This window comes from Babylonia areolata, chromosome 13, assembly GCF_041734735.1.
Source record: "Babylonia areolata isolate BAREFJ2019XMU chromosome 13, ASM4173473v1, whole genome shotgun sequence".
NCBI lineage: Eukaryota > Metazoa > Mollusca > Gastropoda > Neogastropoda > Buccinidae > Babylonia > Babylonia areolata.
This window is the reverse complement of record NC_134888.1, coordinates 27,123,331-27,140,830: the sequence shown is the minus strand read 5'-3', so window position 1 is coordinate 27,140,830 and position 17,500 is coordinate 27,123,331. Positions and strand designations below refer to the sequence as shown.

Sequence of the window (17,500 nt, the reverse complement as noted above, 5' to 3'; positions counted from 1 at the left end):
GTATGGAGAAGGGTGATCACCAACACCCACAGGGATGCAGCTGGTCCTTAGTGCCTGGAGAAGGGTGATCACCAACACCCACAGTGATGCAGCTGGTCCTTAGTGCCTGGAGAAGGGTGATCACCAACACCCACAGTGATGCACCTGATCCTTTGTGTCTGGAGAAGGGTGATCACCAACACCCACAGTGATGCAGCTGGTCCTTAGTGCCCGGAGAAGGGTGATCACCAACACCCACAGTGATGCAGCTGGTCCTTAGTGTCTGGAGAAGGGTGATCACCAACACCCACAGTGATGCAGCTGGTCCTTAGTGCCTGGAGAAGGGTGATCACCAACACCCACAGTGATGCAGCTGGTCCTTAGTGCCTGGAGAAGGGTGATCACCAACACCCACAGTGATAGACCTGGTCCTTAGTGTCTGGAGAAGGGTGATCACCAACACCCACAGTGATGCAGCTGGTCCTTAGTGCCTGGAGAAGGGTGATCACCAACACCCACAGTGATGCAGCTGGTCCTTAGTGTCTGGAGAAGGGTGATCACCAACACCCACAGTTATAGACCTGGTCCTTAGTGTCTGGAGAAGGGTGATCACCAACACCCACAGTGATGCAGCTGGTCCTTAGTGCCTGGAGAAGGGTGATCACCAACACCCACAGTGATGCAGCTGGTCCTTAGTGTCTGGAGAAGGGTGATCACCAACACTCACAGTGATGCAGGTAGTCCTTAGTGTCTGGAGAAGGGTGATCACCAACACTCACAGTGATGCAGGTGGTCCTTAGTGTCTGGAGAAGGGTGATCACCAACACCCACAGTGATAGACCTGGTCCTTGTCTAGAGACGGGTGATCGTCAACACCCACAGTGATGCAGCTGGTCATTGTTTGGAGAAGGGTGATCACCAACACCCACAGTGATGCAGCTGATCCTTAGTGCCTGGAGAAGGGTGATCACCAACACCCACAGTGATGCAGCTGGTCCTTAGTGTCTGGAGAAGGGTGATCACCAACACCCACAGTGATGCAGCTGATCCTTAGTGCCTGGAGAAGGGTGATCACCAACACCCACAGTGATGCAGCTGGTCCTTAGTGCCTGGAGAAGGGTGATCACCAACACCCACAGTGATGCAGCTGGTCCTTAGTGTCTGGAGAAGGGTGATCACCAACACCCACAGTGATGCAGCTGGTCCTTAGTGCCTGGAGAAGGGTGATCACCAACACCCACAGTGATGTACCTGGTCCTTAGTGTCTGGAGAAGGGTGATCACCAACACCCACAGTGATGCAGCTGGTCCTTAGTGCCTGGAGAAGGGTGATCACCAACACCCACAGTGATGCAGCTGGTCCTTAGTGCCTGGAGAAGGGTGATCACCAACACTCACAGTGATAGACCTGATCCTTAGTGCCTGGAGAAGGGTGATCACCAACACCCACAGTGATGCAGCTGATCCTTTGTGTATGGAGAAGGGTGATCACCAACACCCACAGTGATGCAGCTGGTCCTTTGTGTCTGGAGAAGGGTGATCACCAACACCCACAGGGATGCACCTGATCCTTTGTGTATGGAGAAGGGTGATCACCAACACCCACAGGGATGCACCTGGTCCTTTGTGTCTGGAGAAGGGTGATCACCAACACCCACAGTTATAGACCTGGTCCTTAGTGTCTGGAGAAGGGTGATCACCAACACCCACAGTGATGCAGCTGGTTATTAGTGTCTGAAGAAGGGTGATCACCAACACCCACAGTGATGCAGCTGGTCCTTAGTGTCTGGAGAAGGGTGATCACCAACACCCACAGTGATGCAGCTGGTCCTTAGTGCCTGGAGAAGGGTGATCACCAACACCCACAGTGATGCAGCTGGTCCTTAGTGCCTGGAGAAGGGTGATCACCAACACCCACAGTGATGCAGCTGGTCCTTAGTGTCTGAAGAAGGGTGATCACCAACACCCACAGTGATGCAGCTGGTCCTTAGTGTCTGGAGAAGGGTGATCACCAACACCCACAGTTATAGACCTGGTCCTTTGTGTCTGGAGAAGGGTGATCACCAACACCCACAGTGATGCAGCTGGTCCTTAGTGCCTGGAGAAGGGTGATCACCAACACCCACAGTGATGTACCTGGTCCTTAGTGCCTGGAGAAGGGTGATCACCAACACCCACAGTGATGCAGCTGGTGTTATTGTCTGGAGAAGGGTGATCACCAACACCCACAGTGATGCAGCTGGTCATTGTTTGGAGAAGGGTGATCACCAACACCCACAGTGATGCAGCTGGTCCTTAGTGTCTGGAGAAGGGTGATCACCAACACCCACAGTGATGTACCTGGTCCTTTGTGTCTGGAGAAGCGTGATCACCAACACCCACAGTGATGCAGCTGGTCCTTAGTGCCTGGAGAAGGGTGATCACCAACACCCACAGTGATGCAGCTGGTCCTTAGTGTCTGGAGAAGGGTGATCACCAACACCCACAGTGATGCAGCTGGTCATTGTTTGGAGAAGGGTGATCACCAACACCCACAGTGATGCAGCTGGTCCTTAGTGTCTGGAGAAGGGTGATCACCAACACCCACAGTGATGCAGCTGGTCCTAGTGCCTGGAGAAGGGTGATCACCAACACCCACAGTGATGTACCTGGTCCTTTGTGTCTGGAGAAGGGCGATCACCAACACCCACAGTGATGCAGCTGGTCCTTAGTGTCTGGAGAAGGGTGATCACCAACACCCACAGTGATGTACCTGGTCCTTTGTGTCTGGAGAAGGGTGATCACCAACACCCACAGTGATGCAGCTGGTCCTTAGTGCCTGGAGAAGGGTGATCACCAACACCCACAGTGATGCAGCTGGTCCTTAGTGTCTGGAGAAGGGTGATCACCAACACCCACAGTGATGCAGCTGGTCCTTAGTGTCTGGAGAAGGGTGATCACCAACACCCACAGTGATGCAGCTGGTCCTTAGTGTCTGGAGAAGGGTGATCACCAACACTCACAGTGATGCAGCTGGTCCTTAGTGTCTGGAGAAGGGTGATCACCAACACCCACAGTTATAGACCTGGTCCTTTGTGTCTGGAGAAGGGTGATCACCAACACCCACAGTGATGTACCTGGTCCTTAGTGCCTGGAGAAGGGTGATCACCAACACCCACAGTTATAGACCTGGTCCTTTGTGTCTGGAGAAGGGTGATCACCAACACCCACAGTGATGCAGCTGGTCCTTAGTGTCTGGAGAAGGGTGATCACCAACACCCACAGTGATGCAGCTGGTCCTTAGTGTCTGGAGAAGGGTGATCACCAACACCCACAGTGATGCAGCTGGTCCTTAGTGTCTGGAGAAGGGTGATCACCAACACTCACAGTGATGCAGCTGGTCCTTAGTGTCTGGAGAAGGGTGATCACCAACACCCACAGTTATAGACCTGGTCCTTTGTGTCTGGAGAAGGGTGATCACCAACACCCACAGTGATGTACCTGGTCCTTAGTGCCTGGAGAAGGGTGATCACCAACACCCACAGTTATAGACCTGGTCCTTTGTGTCTGGAGAAGGGTGATCACCAACACCCACAGTGATGCAGCTGGTCCTTAGTGTCTGGAGAAGGGTGATCACCAACACCCACAGTGATGCAGCTGGTCCTTAGTGCCTGGAGAAGGGTGATCACCAACACCCACAGTGATGCAGCTGGTCCTTAGTGTCTGGAGAAGGGTGATCACCAACACCCACAGTGATAGACCTTGTCCTTAGTGCCTGGAGAAGGGTGATCACCAACACCCACAGTGATGCAGCTGGTCCTTAGTGCCTGGAGAAGGGTGATCACTAACACCCACAGTGATGCAGCTGGTCCTTAGTGTCTGGAGAAGGGTGATCACCAACACTCACAGTGATGCAGGTGGTCCTTAGTGTCTGGAGAAGGGTGATCACCAACACCCACAGTGATAGAGCTGGTCCTTGTCTGGAGAAGGGTTACGTGCTCCTGGGAGCGCTGCAGTGGTCTGACAAAGGGCCTGACTTATCCAGCGCCATCTTCTTGTATTGTGTTGTGTTGTGATGTGTTGTGTCATGTCGTATTGTACAGGATTGTATTGTATTGCCTTGTATTGTATTGTATTGCCTTGCCTTGCCTTGCCTTGCCTTGTATTGCATTGCATTGCATTGCCTTGCGTTATATCGTGTCGTACAGTAAGTATCGCATGTATTTGTGTTGTGTTGTGTTGTGTTGTATCGTATCGTGTCTTGCCATGTCGCATTGTATTGTATTGTATTCTACTGTTTTGTAATTTACTGTGCTGAGATGTGTCGTGTCGTATCATATCGCATCCTATTGTTTTGTGTAGTGTATTGTGAATGTAGATAGATAGATAGATGAATAAATAAATAAACGAATGAATGGATGAAAGAATGAATGAATGAATGAATGAATGAATGAATGAATAAGCAAACAAACAATTACACAGACAGGTCACCTTTACAGGGAGGAAATCCGGAAGGTGACCACTGGCCAAGGGGACAGGGAAGCTTGTTGCCTGGGGATACAGACCGTACCGGATGGTCAATACGTATGTCGTACACAGTGACAGAGACAGAACTCAGAACTCAAAACGTTTTTATTCAAGGATTAAGATTTTAGGCATTGCGTATTCTTCCAATCTGTCCTTGCTAATCTACATCTGTTGCAAATAGCACACACATAAATGAAAGGAAAAGGTTTTCATGCAGAACTGTATACATAATGAAGAAAACACACCCCCCCCCCCCCCAGCCCTCCACACACACCCACATCCGTGCACACACATGCATACACACACTGACGCTCGCGTGCGAGCGCACACACATACATACACACACACGCGCGCACACACACTGACAGCACCCCTTCACTCCCCCCATACACTAAGATTGACAGATGGATAGGACAGTGAGTCACAGAGAGAGAGAGAGAGAGAGAGAGAGAGAGAGAGAGAGAGAGAGAGAGAGAGAGAGAGAGAGAGAGAGAGAGAGAGAGAGAGAGAGATGTCATCAATATAGAAGTTCCAGAAACATCCGGGTGTTCAAAAGGTACAGTATTGTTACTGTCTCTGAAATCTATGTGTGGCAAGTGCAGAGAGAGAGAGAGAGAGAGAGAGAGGGGGGGGGGAGAGAGATACATACATACATACATACATACATACATGGATAGAAAGATAGTTTCAGTTTCAAAGGAGGTGGTAAAGCGTGTGAATGGACAGACAAATAGACAGACAGACAGACAGAGGGAGAGAGAGATGGAGAGAGAGAGAGGCAGACAGACAGAGGGAGAGAGAGATGGAGAGAGAGAGAGGCAGACAGACAGACAGACAGACAGAGGGAGAGAGAGATGGAGAGAGAGAGGCAGACAGACAGACAGACAGACAGAGGGAGAGAGAGATGGAGAGAGAGAGAGGCAGACAGACAGACAGACAGAGAAATGAAACGAAACGAAACGAAACGAATTTTAATTTCACCAGGGTAGTGGAGAACAGCTTTCTAGTTTACACCCGCATTCAAGAGAGTAAAAAAAAAGTAAAGCTCCTCCTCCCTTACCTCTCTCCATACGAACAGCGAAAGAGACGACGTTAACAGCGTTTCACCCCAATTACCACCATCAAAATATTGCAAGCGGAAGGCTCTTATACTGAAGAGCTTTAATGTTGACAAAGAATACTACAATTCTGACGACGGAAGCTAAAGGTTGGGTTATTGAGACACCCACTGGACAGCCGAGGGGTCTGTGTAGAGGAGAAGAGAAGACTGGCCGTACTGAGTGAGTTAAAACAACAACAACACACACACACACACACACACACACACGCACACACACACACACACACACACACACACACACACGCAAAACACGCACGTATCACGTCAGTTGACCCACGCTGTGTACTAAACATGACGTGTGCCAACACTGAGCGATCCTCCAAGCCTCACGGCCTCCAACAGAACACGCCCACCTCCCTCCATCCCTTCGTCCTTTTATTCAACGTCCAGCCACAATTGTGAATTTTAGTAGAAAATCCATCCCTTTTTCACAGCCCAAACCATGCCTCATGTCACCACACTTAACGTTTTAGACGAAACTCCATCCTTTTTCACAGCGCAAACCATGCCTCATGTCACCACACTTAACGTTTTAGACGAAAATCCATCCTTTTTCACAGCCCAAATCATGCCTCATGTCACCACACTTAACGTTTTAGACGAAAATCCACCCCTTTTCACAGCCCAAACCATGCCTCATGTCACCACACTTAACGTTTTAGACGAAAATCCACCCCTTTTCACAGCCCAAACCATGCCTCATGTCACCACACTTAACGTTTTAGATGAAAATCCATCCCTTTTCACAGCCCAAACCATGCCTCATGTCACCACACTTAACGTTTTAGACGAAACTCCATCCTTTTTCACAGCCCAAACCATGCCTCATGTCACCACACTTAACGTTTTGGATGAAAGCCCATCCCTTTTTCACAGCCCAAACCATGCCTCATGTCACCACACTTAACGTTTTAGATGAAAATCCATCCCTTTTCACAGCCCAAACCATGCCTCATGTCACCACACTTAACGTTTTAGACGAACACCCACCCCCTTCCCCCACCATATGGAGTGATGGCCTAGAGGTAACTCGTCCGCCTAGGAAGCGAGAGACTCTGAATGCGCTGGTTTGAATCACGGCTAAGTCGCCAGTATTTTCTCTCCCTCCACTGGACCTTGAGTGGTCTGGATGCTAGTCATTCGGATGAGACGATAAACCGAGGTCCCGTGTGCAGCATGCACTTAGCGCACGCAAAAGAACCCACGGCAATAAAAGGGTTATCCCTGGCAAAATTCTGTAGAAAAATCCACTTCGATAAGAAAAAAACAAATAAAAAAAACTGCAAGCAGGGGAGAAAAATGGGTGGTGTTCTCAGTGTAGCGATGCGCTCTCCCTGTGGAGAGCAGCCCGACTTTCACACAGAGAAGTCTGTAGTGACAAAAAAGAGAATTACAAATACAAATACAAATACCGCCACCCATGCTTCTGATGTTATCACTACTTTATTTTCCTCTCCTCAATTTCAGCATCAGTGACAACAAAAGTAAGAATGAAAGTAAAACAACAAATTAACTACTCGACCAACAAAACGACATTCTCCATTCAAGGAGGCTGATGGTGGCAGAATGGTTAAGACGCTCAGCTGCCAATGTAGAGAGTCCGTGAGGGTGTGGGTTCGAATTCCGCTCTCGCGAGTTTGAGTGGAAAATCAAAATGAGTGTTTTGTCATTCGGATGAGACGATAAACCGAAGTTCTGTGTGCGTGCAGCACGCACTTGGCGCACTGAAAAAGAACCGAGCCCCACGGCAACGAGAGTATTAATCTTGACTACCCGATCAGCAAAATGACAACATTGTCCATTCTGAAAGGGGAGGAAGGTGGCGGAATGTTTAATGAAGACGCTCAGCTGCGGTCTCCACTCTGGGGAGGTGGGGGGGGGGGGGACGCTCACTCAGTCTGGCTCCGCGACTAAGCCATTATTGTCGTTAGTAGGGGGCTTAGTAGGTGGTGTCCTAAGTACGTTAAATCAGAACAGGCACCACTGAACACCACCAAAGTGACTCAGCAGCAGTGCAGGGTCTCCTCTGGTGTGTGGCCTCCTAGCGACCTAACATCGATGGTTCCCTGCGCACTGCCGACGCTGGAACTGTGACGGACGAACCCGGGTGTGGCCGTGTATGGAGGAATCTAAATGAGCGGCGTGGGAGTAATGCCACTGAAACGGTGCAGATGATGGGAAAAAAACAAACAAACAAAAAACAAAACAAAAACAAACAAACAACAAAAAACAAAAACCAACACCACCACCAACAACAAAAACACGCTCAGCTGCCAAGGTAGAGAGTCCGTGAGGGTGGATGAGGGTTCGACGCCTCCTTGAGAAACTGAACCTGAAGGATCAAACTCAGCTCCATTTCAGCTCTGATCTGCTCACCGGCGCAGTAGGCCACGGGGCAGGTGGGGGTGGGCTGCAGATAGTACACGTAGAAGTCCCCGCAGTTCTTCACCCCGATGTGCACCGAGTGTTCGCAGCACGGGTGGGCGGTGGAGGAGGAGGCGTCCGAGTGGAAGTTGGCGCACGCCTGGCGGCTCACCATTCCGTCTGCCACTGACGGGTGGCTGCCGTTCATCCACACGGGTGCCACTGTGCCGCACTGGTAACAGTAACAACAACGGCTTAAACAAGAATAATGAATGAGCGAGGGAGCTGTTCACACACACACACACACACACACACACACACACACACACACACACACACACACACACACATACAGATAGAGATAAAAAAAAATCGATAGACAGATATAGATGTATGATTGTATGACAGTCAGTCGTGTCCGACAATAACCATCAGAACAGCAGAGGAGGTAACTGCTGTCCTAACTATCTGGGCTGGACTTTGACCACAGTGGAGAGTGTCTTGCCCAAGTTACATCCCCACTCTCTGGGCCAAGAGGGTTTTAGGACAGACGGCGTTGGGATGGTCCCCAAAGGCCAACTAGCCCCCGAGACTGCAGCACTAAAAGCCAGTGAAATATTGGCTCCTAGTTTGAGAGTCATAGTCCTTCACAAAGGACAAAGCTGTAAATGATTTCCCATTGCAATTCAGAAAGCATTGATAATATGCTGCTGTTGGCCCAACTGTGAACTCATGTCAGTCTGTGATATAATCTCAATCATAGTGGCCAATTGTCTGTCAGGTCAGGGGCATATCCCTTGCTACTGGTACCATGTAACCCAGTACTACCTGCCGCATGTGAAGTCTCCCAACGACGGACCAGGCGGAGGAGGAAACCTTTTCCAACGGCTATGAAGACGGAAAAGGATGACCAAAGGGCAGGGGGAGCTCTTATCCTTAGCTGGAAGTCCTCATAGGAGACGGAACTCTGAAGAACAAACCTGCACCTACCGAGGCCGTTCTACACGTGGCAGTATCTGCATCTGTGGGACTCTAAGCATCGATAGGCAAAAGAGTGGGGAAGGGACTGCACAACTCCTCTTCACTAAAAAAAAGTCACCTGTGCTGGTCAGGCAACCAGGCTAATGTCAGAACGACGAGCTAGCCCTTCAACACCCAGCTGTCCCAAGCCGTGCGGCGATGGAGAAGTGGTAACGGGGACAGGCAGAGGATGCTGCTGGCAGTTCCTAGTCACGACTCTGCACGCAGGCGGCTGTGGGGTGATGGTTGTCCGCCGTAGACTGGGGCAGATGCGGCACCCGTATCCTCCCACAGCGTCAGAGCAGCCCTTTTTAGGGACAGCACTGCTCTCCCCACATGTGTGTGTGTGTGTGTGTGTGTGTGCGTGCGTGCGTGTATGTATGTGTGAGTGAGTACGTATGGCACTGAATGGTGATCAGCAAGTGTTTAGTGTGCATGGCCCATCAAAACAGAAAGTAGTGAGATGTCATCACCCTTTCCTCACATAGGCTTTCCTATTCACACTGTCCTCTTCTCATCACTTGACAACGGGCCTATGGTCCGAAACGTCGTGTCAAAACAAAGAGGATTCAACTACCACCCAAAAGGTTTTTTTATAAACTTTAGTTTTTCATCTTTGAAGAATCCTGCAGTCATTCTTGTCTTCTTCCCTGGAGTGAAGGAGGGCTGCGTCCTGGCACCCACACTGTTTTCCATTCTCTTCTCTGCCATGCTGATTGACGCCTTCCAAGACTGTGACCGGAGCATCTACATTCAGTTTCGCACAGATGGCAAACGTTTCAACTTGCGGCGACTCCACGCTAGGTCCAGGGTGTTTGAGGCACTGTTGAGAGAGTTCCTCTTCGCTGATGACTGTGCGCTTGCTGCACACACCCATGAGGACATCCTCCTGCAGGCGCGTTGGACTCACCATCAGCCTCAGCAAGACCGAGTCCATGTACCAGCCAGCTAGCTCACAGAACGCCAGTGCCTCCCCACCACCTGCAATCAAGATTGATGACACAGAGATCAAGTCAGTCGACATGTTTTGCTACCTGGGCAGCACCCTATCCAGCAACGGAGCCCTTGATGCAGAAGTGACGCTGCTCATCGCCAAGGCCAGCTCCGACGTATCGCCGTCACATTCAACAACTTGAGCAGTTTCACCAGATATGCCTACGAAAGATCCTCGGCATAAAGTGGCAAGACAGGGTCTCCAACCTCCAGGTCCTAGAGAGGAGCGGCCTGCCCAGCATCGAAAGCCTGCTGATCCAGTGCCAGCTATGCTGGACAGGACACGTTGTCTGCATGACAGACAGCAGGATCCCGAAGATGCTATTGTATGGCCAGCTGAAGGAAGGCCACTGTGAACTTGGAAGACCCTGCAAGCGCTTCAAGGACACCTTGAAGACAAACCTCAAAGCCTGTGACATAGACATCGCTTCCTAGGAAACTGATGCCCTTGACCGCTCTCGCTGGAGGATGCTGTGCTCTAGTGGCATAAAGACGTTTGAAAACAAGAGAACGCTGGCCATTAAGGAGAAGCATAGACGAAGGAGGCAGGACTTAACTTCTGGAGACGTTTTCCCTTGCAACACCTGTGGGAAGTGCTGCGCATCCAGAATCGGCCTCTTCTCTCATAATTATGAGGACACACACCGACAGATAAGCCTGCCTGCCTACTCATCCGTCGGTCCGACGGGAGACTCCATCATCAGTGGCCGATATATATATATATATATATATATATATATATATATATATATATATATATATATATATATAATCTTTGCTTGGTTGGTGCCGTCTTGACAGGTTGGCTGGTTTCTCAGTTTCTTTTTCTTCATACACCTTCTCCACCCCGATCCCCCACTCACCCCTCCCCTCCCCACACGTCCAACGACACTTTCCCCCCACCCGACCATCCACCCCAATTTGCTTTTTACTCACCCACACAGTTTTTGTTTCAGTTACAGTTTGAAGGAGGATTCAAAGCGATGGTACTGATCAACGTTCATGATATACAGTGTGTGTGTGTGTGTGTGTGTGTGTGTGTGTGTGTGTGTGTGTACACAGACATGAAGGCAGAGAGATACCCATACGTGCACACAGACGAAGACGAGGTGGAGATGTGGTGGATGGAAATAGTGACTTTTTGTTTCAGTTTCAGTTTCAGAAGGAGGCGTTAATGCGTTCGAACAAATCCATATATGCCACACCACATCTACTAGGCAGATTACCTGACAGCAGCATAACCCAACGCGCTTAGTCAGGCCTTGAGTGCATGCTTAAATATCTGTGTCCCTACCAGAGTGGAATTCTTCTTCAGAATTTGGCCAGAGGGCATCACTCTCGTTACAATGAGTTCTTTTTCAGTGCGCCAAGTGCGTGCTGCACACGGGACCTCAATCTCATCCGGATGACTAGACGCTAGGTTTAACTCTCTCCATACGAACGGCGAAAGAGACGACGTTAACAGCGTTTCACCCCAATTACCACCATCAAAATATTGCAAGCGGAAGGCTCTTATACTGAAGAGGTGAATGTTGACAAAGAATACCACAATTCTGACGACGGAAGCTAAAGTTTGGGTCATTGAGACACCCACTGGACATCCGAGGGGTCTGTGTAGAGGAGAAGAGAGGACTGGCCGTACTGAGTGAGTTAATTCTCCTAGTCAAACTTGAGAGAGAAAGGGCGAGAGCGGGATTCGAACCTTGACTTCCACAGAGTCTGTATTGGCTGATGAGTGTCTTAACCATTCTGCCACTTTCTTCCTTAGAGAGTGGAAAGAGTGGCAAAAAGTGCGGAATGAATGGAAGCAGTTTTCATTCAATGATATTGCCAAAGGTGATAAGAGGTGAACAACCGATAAAAAAAACATACACCAAAACGGGATACACTGGCTTCTATTCAAGAACAGCTGGCACATTTCCTGATCACCTTCGTTTCTGAGGGTGTGGACTGACATACTCGTGTACACCTCCCCCCCTCTCTCTCTGTGTGTGTGTGTGTGTGTGTGTGTGTGTGTGTGTGTGTGTGTGTGTGTGTAAAGAACGAGTCAGAGCTTGGTCACTGGCCCGAGGATAGGCTTTGTATAAATAATCCATATCCATTAATCAAAATATCATACGCTCACATGCATCCCAACGCTACACATCAAATCAAACTATTACACTGTGTGTATGTGTGTGTGTATGCATATATATATATATTTTTTTTCCACTTATTATTTAACTTTCTTGTTCATATGTCCCTAACACTAACAGTCTCTTCAACCCCCTTCCCTCACTCCTGCCCTCTCACCCCCTGCCCACCTTCCCTCAACCTTTCCTTTCAGAACCCTTTCTTTCCCTCAAACATTCACACTGACAGTTCTACTCACCCTGCTTTGTGTGTGTGTGTGTGTGTGTGTGTGTGTCCTTTCCTGTGACTTCTCATCACTTTCCTTTCCTGAACTTTACTCTCTCTCCCTCTCTGTCTGTACCTTTCTGTCTGTCACTCACTCATTTCATTTGCCTGAAGAAGAGCTTGTGGCTCGATACGTCGCCTCTTTTATCCCAAGTAAGTCGACTTTTACCAAGATTTTTTAGTCTACCTCCCACAAACTATTACACGTTTACCTACACCCTACCCTTCTTCCAAGAGGAAGGTGGCAGAATGGTTAAAGACGCTCATCTGCCAGCACAGGGGCTGTGAGGGTCTGGGTTCGAATCCTGCCCCCGCCCCTTTTTCCCATGCTTGGCTGGAAAATCGAACTGTGTGTCCAGTCAATCGGATGACACGATTAACCAGAACACACTTGGCGCAATGAAAACGAACCCATGGCAACGAGGGTAGTTGTCCTATGTGCATAAAACTTCACTCTGATAGGTCAACAAACTTATATGCGCGGTCACTCAAGGCCTGAGTCAGCGCGTTGGGTTATTATGCTGCTGCGGGTCAGGCATCTATCTGTCTGGCAAATGTGGTATTGTGTATATGGATTTTGTCCGAATGCTGTAACGCCTCCTTGAGAAACAGAAACTGAAACTAGCCATACCCGGCAATGAAAGTACCCATACCCAGCAATCAACGTACACGTGTAACCGCGTCCTACCACTGCACATCGATCAACGTATACGCTTGCCTGATCCTGACAATAACTAACGTATACCTGAATCCTATCCATAACTAACGTTTAACCGCGTCCTCCCCATACCCAACGTTTACCTGAAACCTACCCATACCCAACGTTTACCTGAATCCTACCCGTACCCAACGTTTACCTGAATCCTACCCATACCCAACGTTTACCTGAATCCTACCCATACCCAACGTTTACCTGAATCCTACCCATACCCAACGTTTACCTGAATCCTTAACATACCCAACGTTTACCTGAATCCTTAACATACCCAACGTTTACCTGAATCCTACCCACACCCAACGTTTACCTGAATCCTGACCCATACCCAACGTTTACCTGAATCCTACCCATACCCAACGTTTACCTGAATCCTACCCATACCCAACGTTTACCTGAATCCTACCCATACCCAACGTTTACCTGAATCTTACCCATACCCAACGTTTACCCGAATCCTACCCATACCCAACGTTTACCTGAATCCTTAACATACTCAACGTTTACCTGAATCCTACCCATACCCAACGTTTACCTGAATCCTACCCATACCCAACGTTTACCTGAATCCTTAACATACCCAACGTTTACCTGAATCCTACCCATACCCAACGTTTACCTGAATCCTTAACATACCCAACGTTTACCTGAATCCTACCCATACCCAACGTTTACCTGAATCCTACCCATACTCAACGTTTACCTGAATCCTTAACATACTCAACGTTTACCTGAATCCTACCCATACCCAACTTTTACCTGAATCTTACCCATGCTCAACGTTTACCTGAATCCTACCTACACCCAACGTTTACCTGAATCCTACCCATACTCAACGTTTACCTGAATCCTATCCATACTCAACGTTTACCTGAATCCTACCCATACCCAACATTTACCTGAATCTTACCCATGCTCAACGTTTACCTGAATCCTACCTACACCCAACGTTTACCTGAATCCTTCCCATACCCAACATTTACCTGAACCCTTCCCATACCCAACATTTACCTGAATCCTACCCATACCCAACGTTTACCTGAATCCTACGCATACCCAGCGTTTACCTAAATCCTTAACATACTCAACGTTTTCCTGAATCTTACCCATACCCAACGTTTACCTGAATCCTACCCATACCCAACGTTTACCTGAATCCTTAACATACTCAACGTTTACCTGAATCCTACCCATACCCAACGTTTACCTGAATCCTACCCATACCCAACGTTTACCTGAATCCTTAACATACTCAACGTTTACCTGAATCCTACCCATACCCAACGTTTACCTGAATCCTACCCATACCCAACGTTTACCTGAATCCTTAACATACTCAACGTTTACCTGAATCCTACCCATACCCAACGTTTACCTGAATCCTACCCATACCCAACGTTTACCTGAATCCTTCCCATACCCAACGTTTACCTGAATCCTACCCATACCCAACGTTTACCTGAATCCTTAACATACCCAACGTTTACCTGAATCCTACCCATACCCAACGTTTACCTAAATCCTACCCATACTCAACGTTTACCCGAATCCTACCCATACTCAACGTTTACCTGAATCCTACCCATACCCAACATTTACCTGAATATTACCCATACCCAACGTTTACCTGATCCTACCCATACCCAACGTTTACCTGAATCCTACCCATACTCAACGTTTACCTGAATCCTTCCCATACTCAACGTTTACCTGAATCCTACCCATACTCAACGTTTACCTGAATCCTACCCATACTCAACGTTTACCTGAATCCTACCCATACCCAACGTTTACCTGCGTCCTGCCCACACACCCATCGATCAAAGCATACGCTGACCTGCAGCCTGGAGGGGCAGATTTCTGGCATCATGCCGCCTGCGGCGCTGGTGAATCGGTACCACCCCGGTTGGAGGGAAATGTCACAGAGCGGGGTGGCCGGGTACTGGACCGTGTACCCGGTGCTCCGCTCCTTCTGGTTCAGCTCGCCGTGGGCCTCAGGGCTGCAGGGGTCACTGATGGACTCCGTTCCTGTCAGACAGCGTCTCGGGTTGTGTTGTGTATTCTGTCTTGTGCTGTCTTGTGTCTTCTCTTGACAGGGATGTGTCGCCACAGAGCATGCTAGCACCACATCATTCCTGCCTTCACGTGTGTTTAGTTTTTACTAACAAAATGGATTTCTCTACATAATTTTTATTGGGGGAATAACCCTTTTTCGTTGCCGTGGGTTCTTACACGTGAGCTGTAGGTATGCTACAGAGAAGACTTTTGTTTATCGCCACATATTGATTTTTTTGTTTTGTTTTTGTTATTGTCGTTTCCTCAACACCATTGCGATAATGATGACGATGATGATGATGATGAAGGTGGTGATGATGATGATTATGGGGGTGGTGGTGATGGTGGTGGTGGTGGTGGTGGTGATGGTGATGATGATGATACACCACAACCACCACCACCACCACCACCACCATTTCTATGCAATGATAATAACTGCAAGAAGAAGAAGGATCGTGATGGTTGATGACGACAACAATACAAATAATAATAAAAATGACAATTATCCTCTATGTATGTTTGTTGTTGTTTTTTAAACCACTAATATCATTATGCTTCCTTTGCGGTTCATAATTCAGCTTTGGTGTAAAAAACAACAACAACAATTGTTGTTATTTGATATTTATATATAAAAAAAAAGGAAAAAAAAAGATAAATAAAGGAATCTTCCTCGTGGCCCCGGAAAGAGGTAAAAATTAATTATTCACATGTTTTAGACCCTTGTGTTCTTGTAAAAATACATAAATAGATAGATAAATGAAAAATAGATATATAGATAGAAAGGTAGATATACCGACGGATAGATAGATAGATAGACAGGTAGGTAGGTAGGTAGGTAGGAAGAATTAAATAAATGAATAATTGAATGAATAAATGAATAAATAAGTTGATAAAGAAATAGATGAATGAATAAATAAATATGAACAGAAAAAGCAGATAAATGAATAGATGAACAGATGAATGAATAGATGAATACATAAAGAAACGATCAAACAAACTAACAAACAAAACAATGAATGAATGAATGAATGAATGAATAAATAAATGAATAAATAAATAGACGAATGAATGAATGAATGAATGAATGAATGAATGAATAACTAAAAAAGCAAAATAGAAATAAATGAATAAATAAATAAATAAAGGGGCCCACTCACCCACGGCCAGCACGGAGAGAATGAAAAGAGCCCGAGTCGCCAGAGACAACATGGCGCCGTTTGTGCGATCCGACGGCTGCAAACCCACATACCACAACTCTCTGTCTCTCTGTCTCCGTCTCTGTCTTTTTGTGTCTCTGTCTCTGTGTGTGTGTTTGTCTGTCTGTCTATGTCTATGTCTGTGTCTGTGTTTGTCTGTCTGTCTATCTGTCTCTTTATGTCTGTCTGTCTGTCTCTGTCTCTGTCTCTCTGTCTCACACAGTCTCTCTCTGTGTGTCTCCCTTCTGTGTCTCTCTGTATCTCTCTGTGTGTGTCTATCTCTGTCTCTCTCTGTCTGTCTCTCTCTGTCTCTGTCTCTCTCACTCTCTATGTCTGTCTCTGTCTGTCTGTCTGTCTGTCTTCTCTCTGTCTGTGTATCTCTATCAATCTCTGTCTCTATTACCGCCTCACCCACCTTACCAACAGACCAACAACCCTGTTTTTGCTCCGAGTATCTCCCCCGGAACTGACCACCGCAACCTCCAAGAACCTGTGTGTGTGTGTGTGTGTGTGTGTGTGTGTGTGTGTGTGTGTGTGTGTGTGTATGTATGTATGTATGTCATCTCAGTGTGCTGGAGACAGTACAGAAGTCCTGGCAAAGTTTACCAGCCAGGTAAAAAGATAAGGCTCAAGATAGGGTAGGGTAGGGTGGTGTGTGTGTCTGTGTCTGTGTGTGTGTGTGTGTGTGTGTGTGTGTGTGTGTGTGTGTGAGTGTATGTATGTATGTATGTCATCTCAGTGTGCTGGAGACAGTACAGAAGTCCTGGTAAAGTTTACCAGTCAGGTAAAAAGATAAGGCTCAAGATAGGGCAGGGTAGGGTGGTGTGTGTGTGTGTGTGTGTGTGTGTGTGTGTGTGTCTGTGCTGATGTTCTTACCTTTCATTCTGGTCTGGACGGATGACGACACGGTCAAAGGTCAGGAGTTCATGGGTGAGTGGATGGATAATGGTGGTGGTTGGGTGGTGATGAGTGGATGAGTAAGAGTGGTGGTTGGGTGGTGGTGAGTGGATGAGTAATGGTGGTGGTTGGGTGGTGGTGAGTGGATGGGTAACGGTGGTGGTTGGGTGGTGGTGAGTGGATGAGTAATGGTGGTGGTTGGGTGGTGGTGAGTGGATGAGTAATGGTAGTGGTTGGGTGGTGGTGAGTGGCTGAGTAA

General features: G+C 48.0%; 1 protein-coding gene across 1 annotated transcript in view; it reads right to left on the bottom strand.

Moving 5' to 3' along the window:
- Positions 1-16,364, bottom strand: part of LOC143288730 (von Willebrand factor D and EGF domain-containing protein-like) — a 36,791-nt gene extending 20,427 nt beyond the window's left edge. Inside the window, exons 1-3 of the mRNA XM_076597356.1 lie at positions 16,306-16,364; positions 14,931-15,121; positions 7,981-8,200 (exon numbers count right to left, since the gene is read on the bottom strand). Of these exons, the coding sequence (XP_076453471.1) occupies positions 7,981-8,200; positions 14,931-15,121; positions 16,306-16,357 (463 nt within the window). The 5' untranslated portion in view covers positions 16,358-16,364. The remainder of the gene's footprint in view (positions 1-7,980; positions 8,201-14,930; positions 15,122-16,305) is intronic.
- Between the last annotated feature and the right edge of the window lie 1,136 nt (positions 16,365-17,500).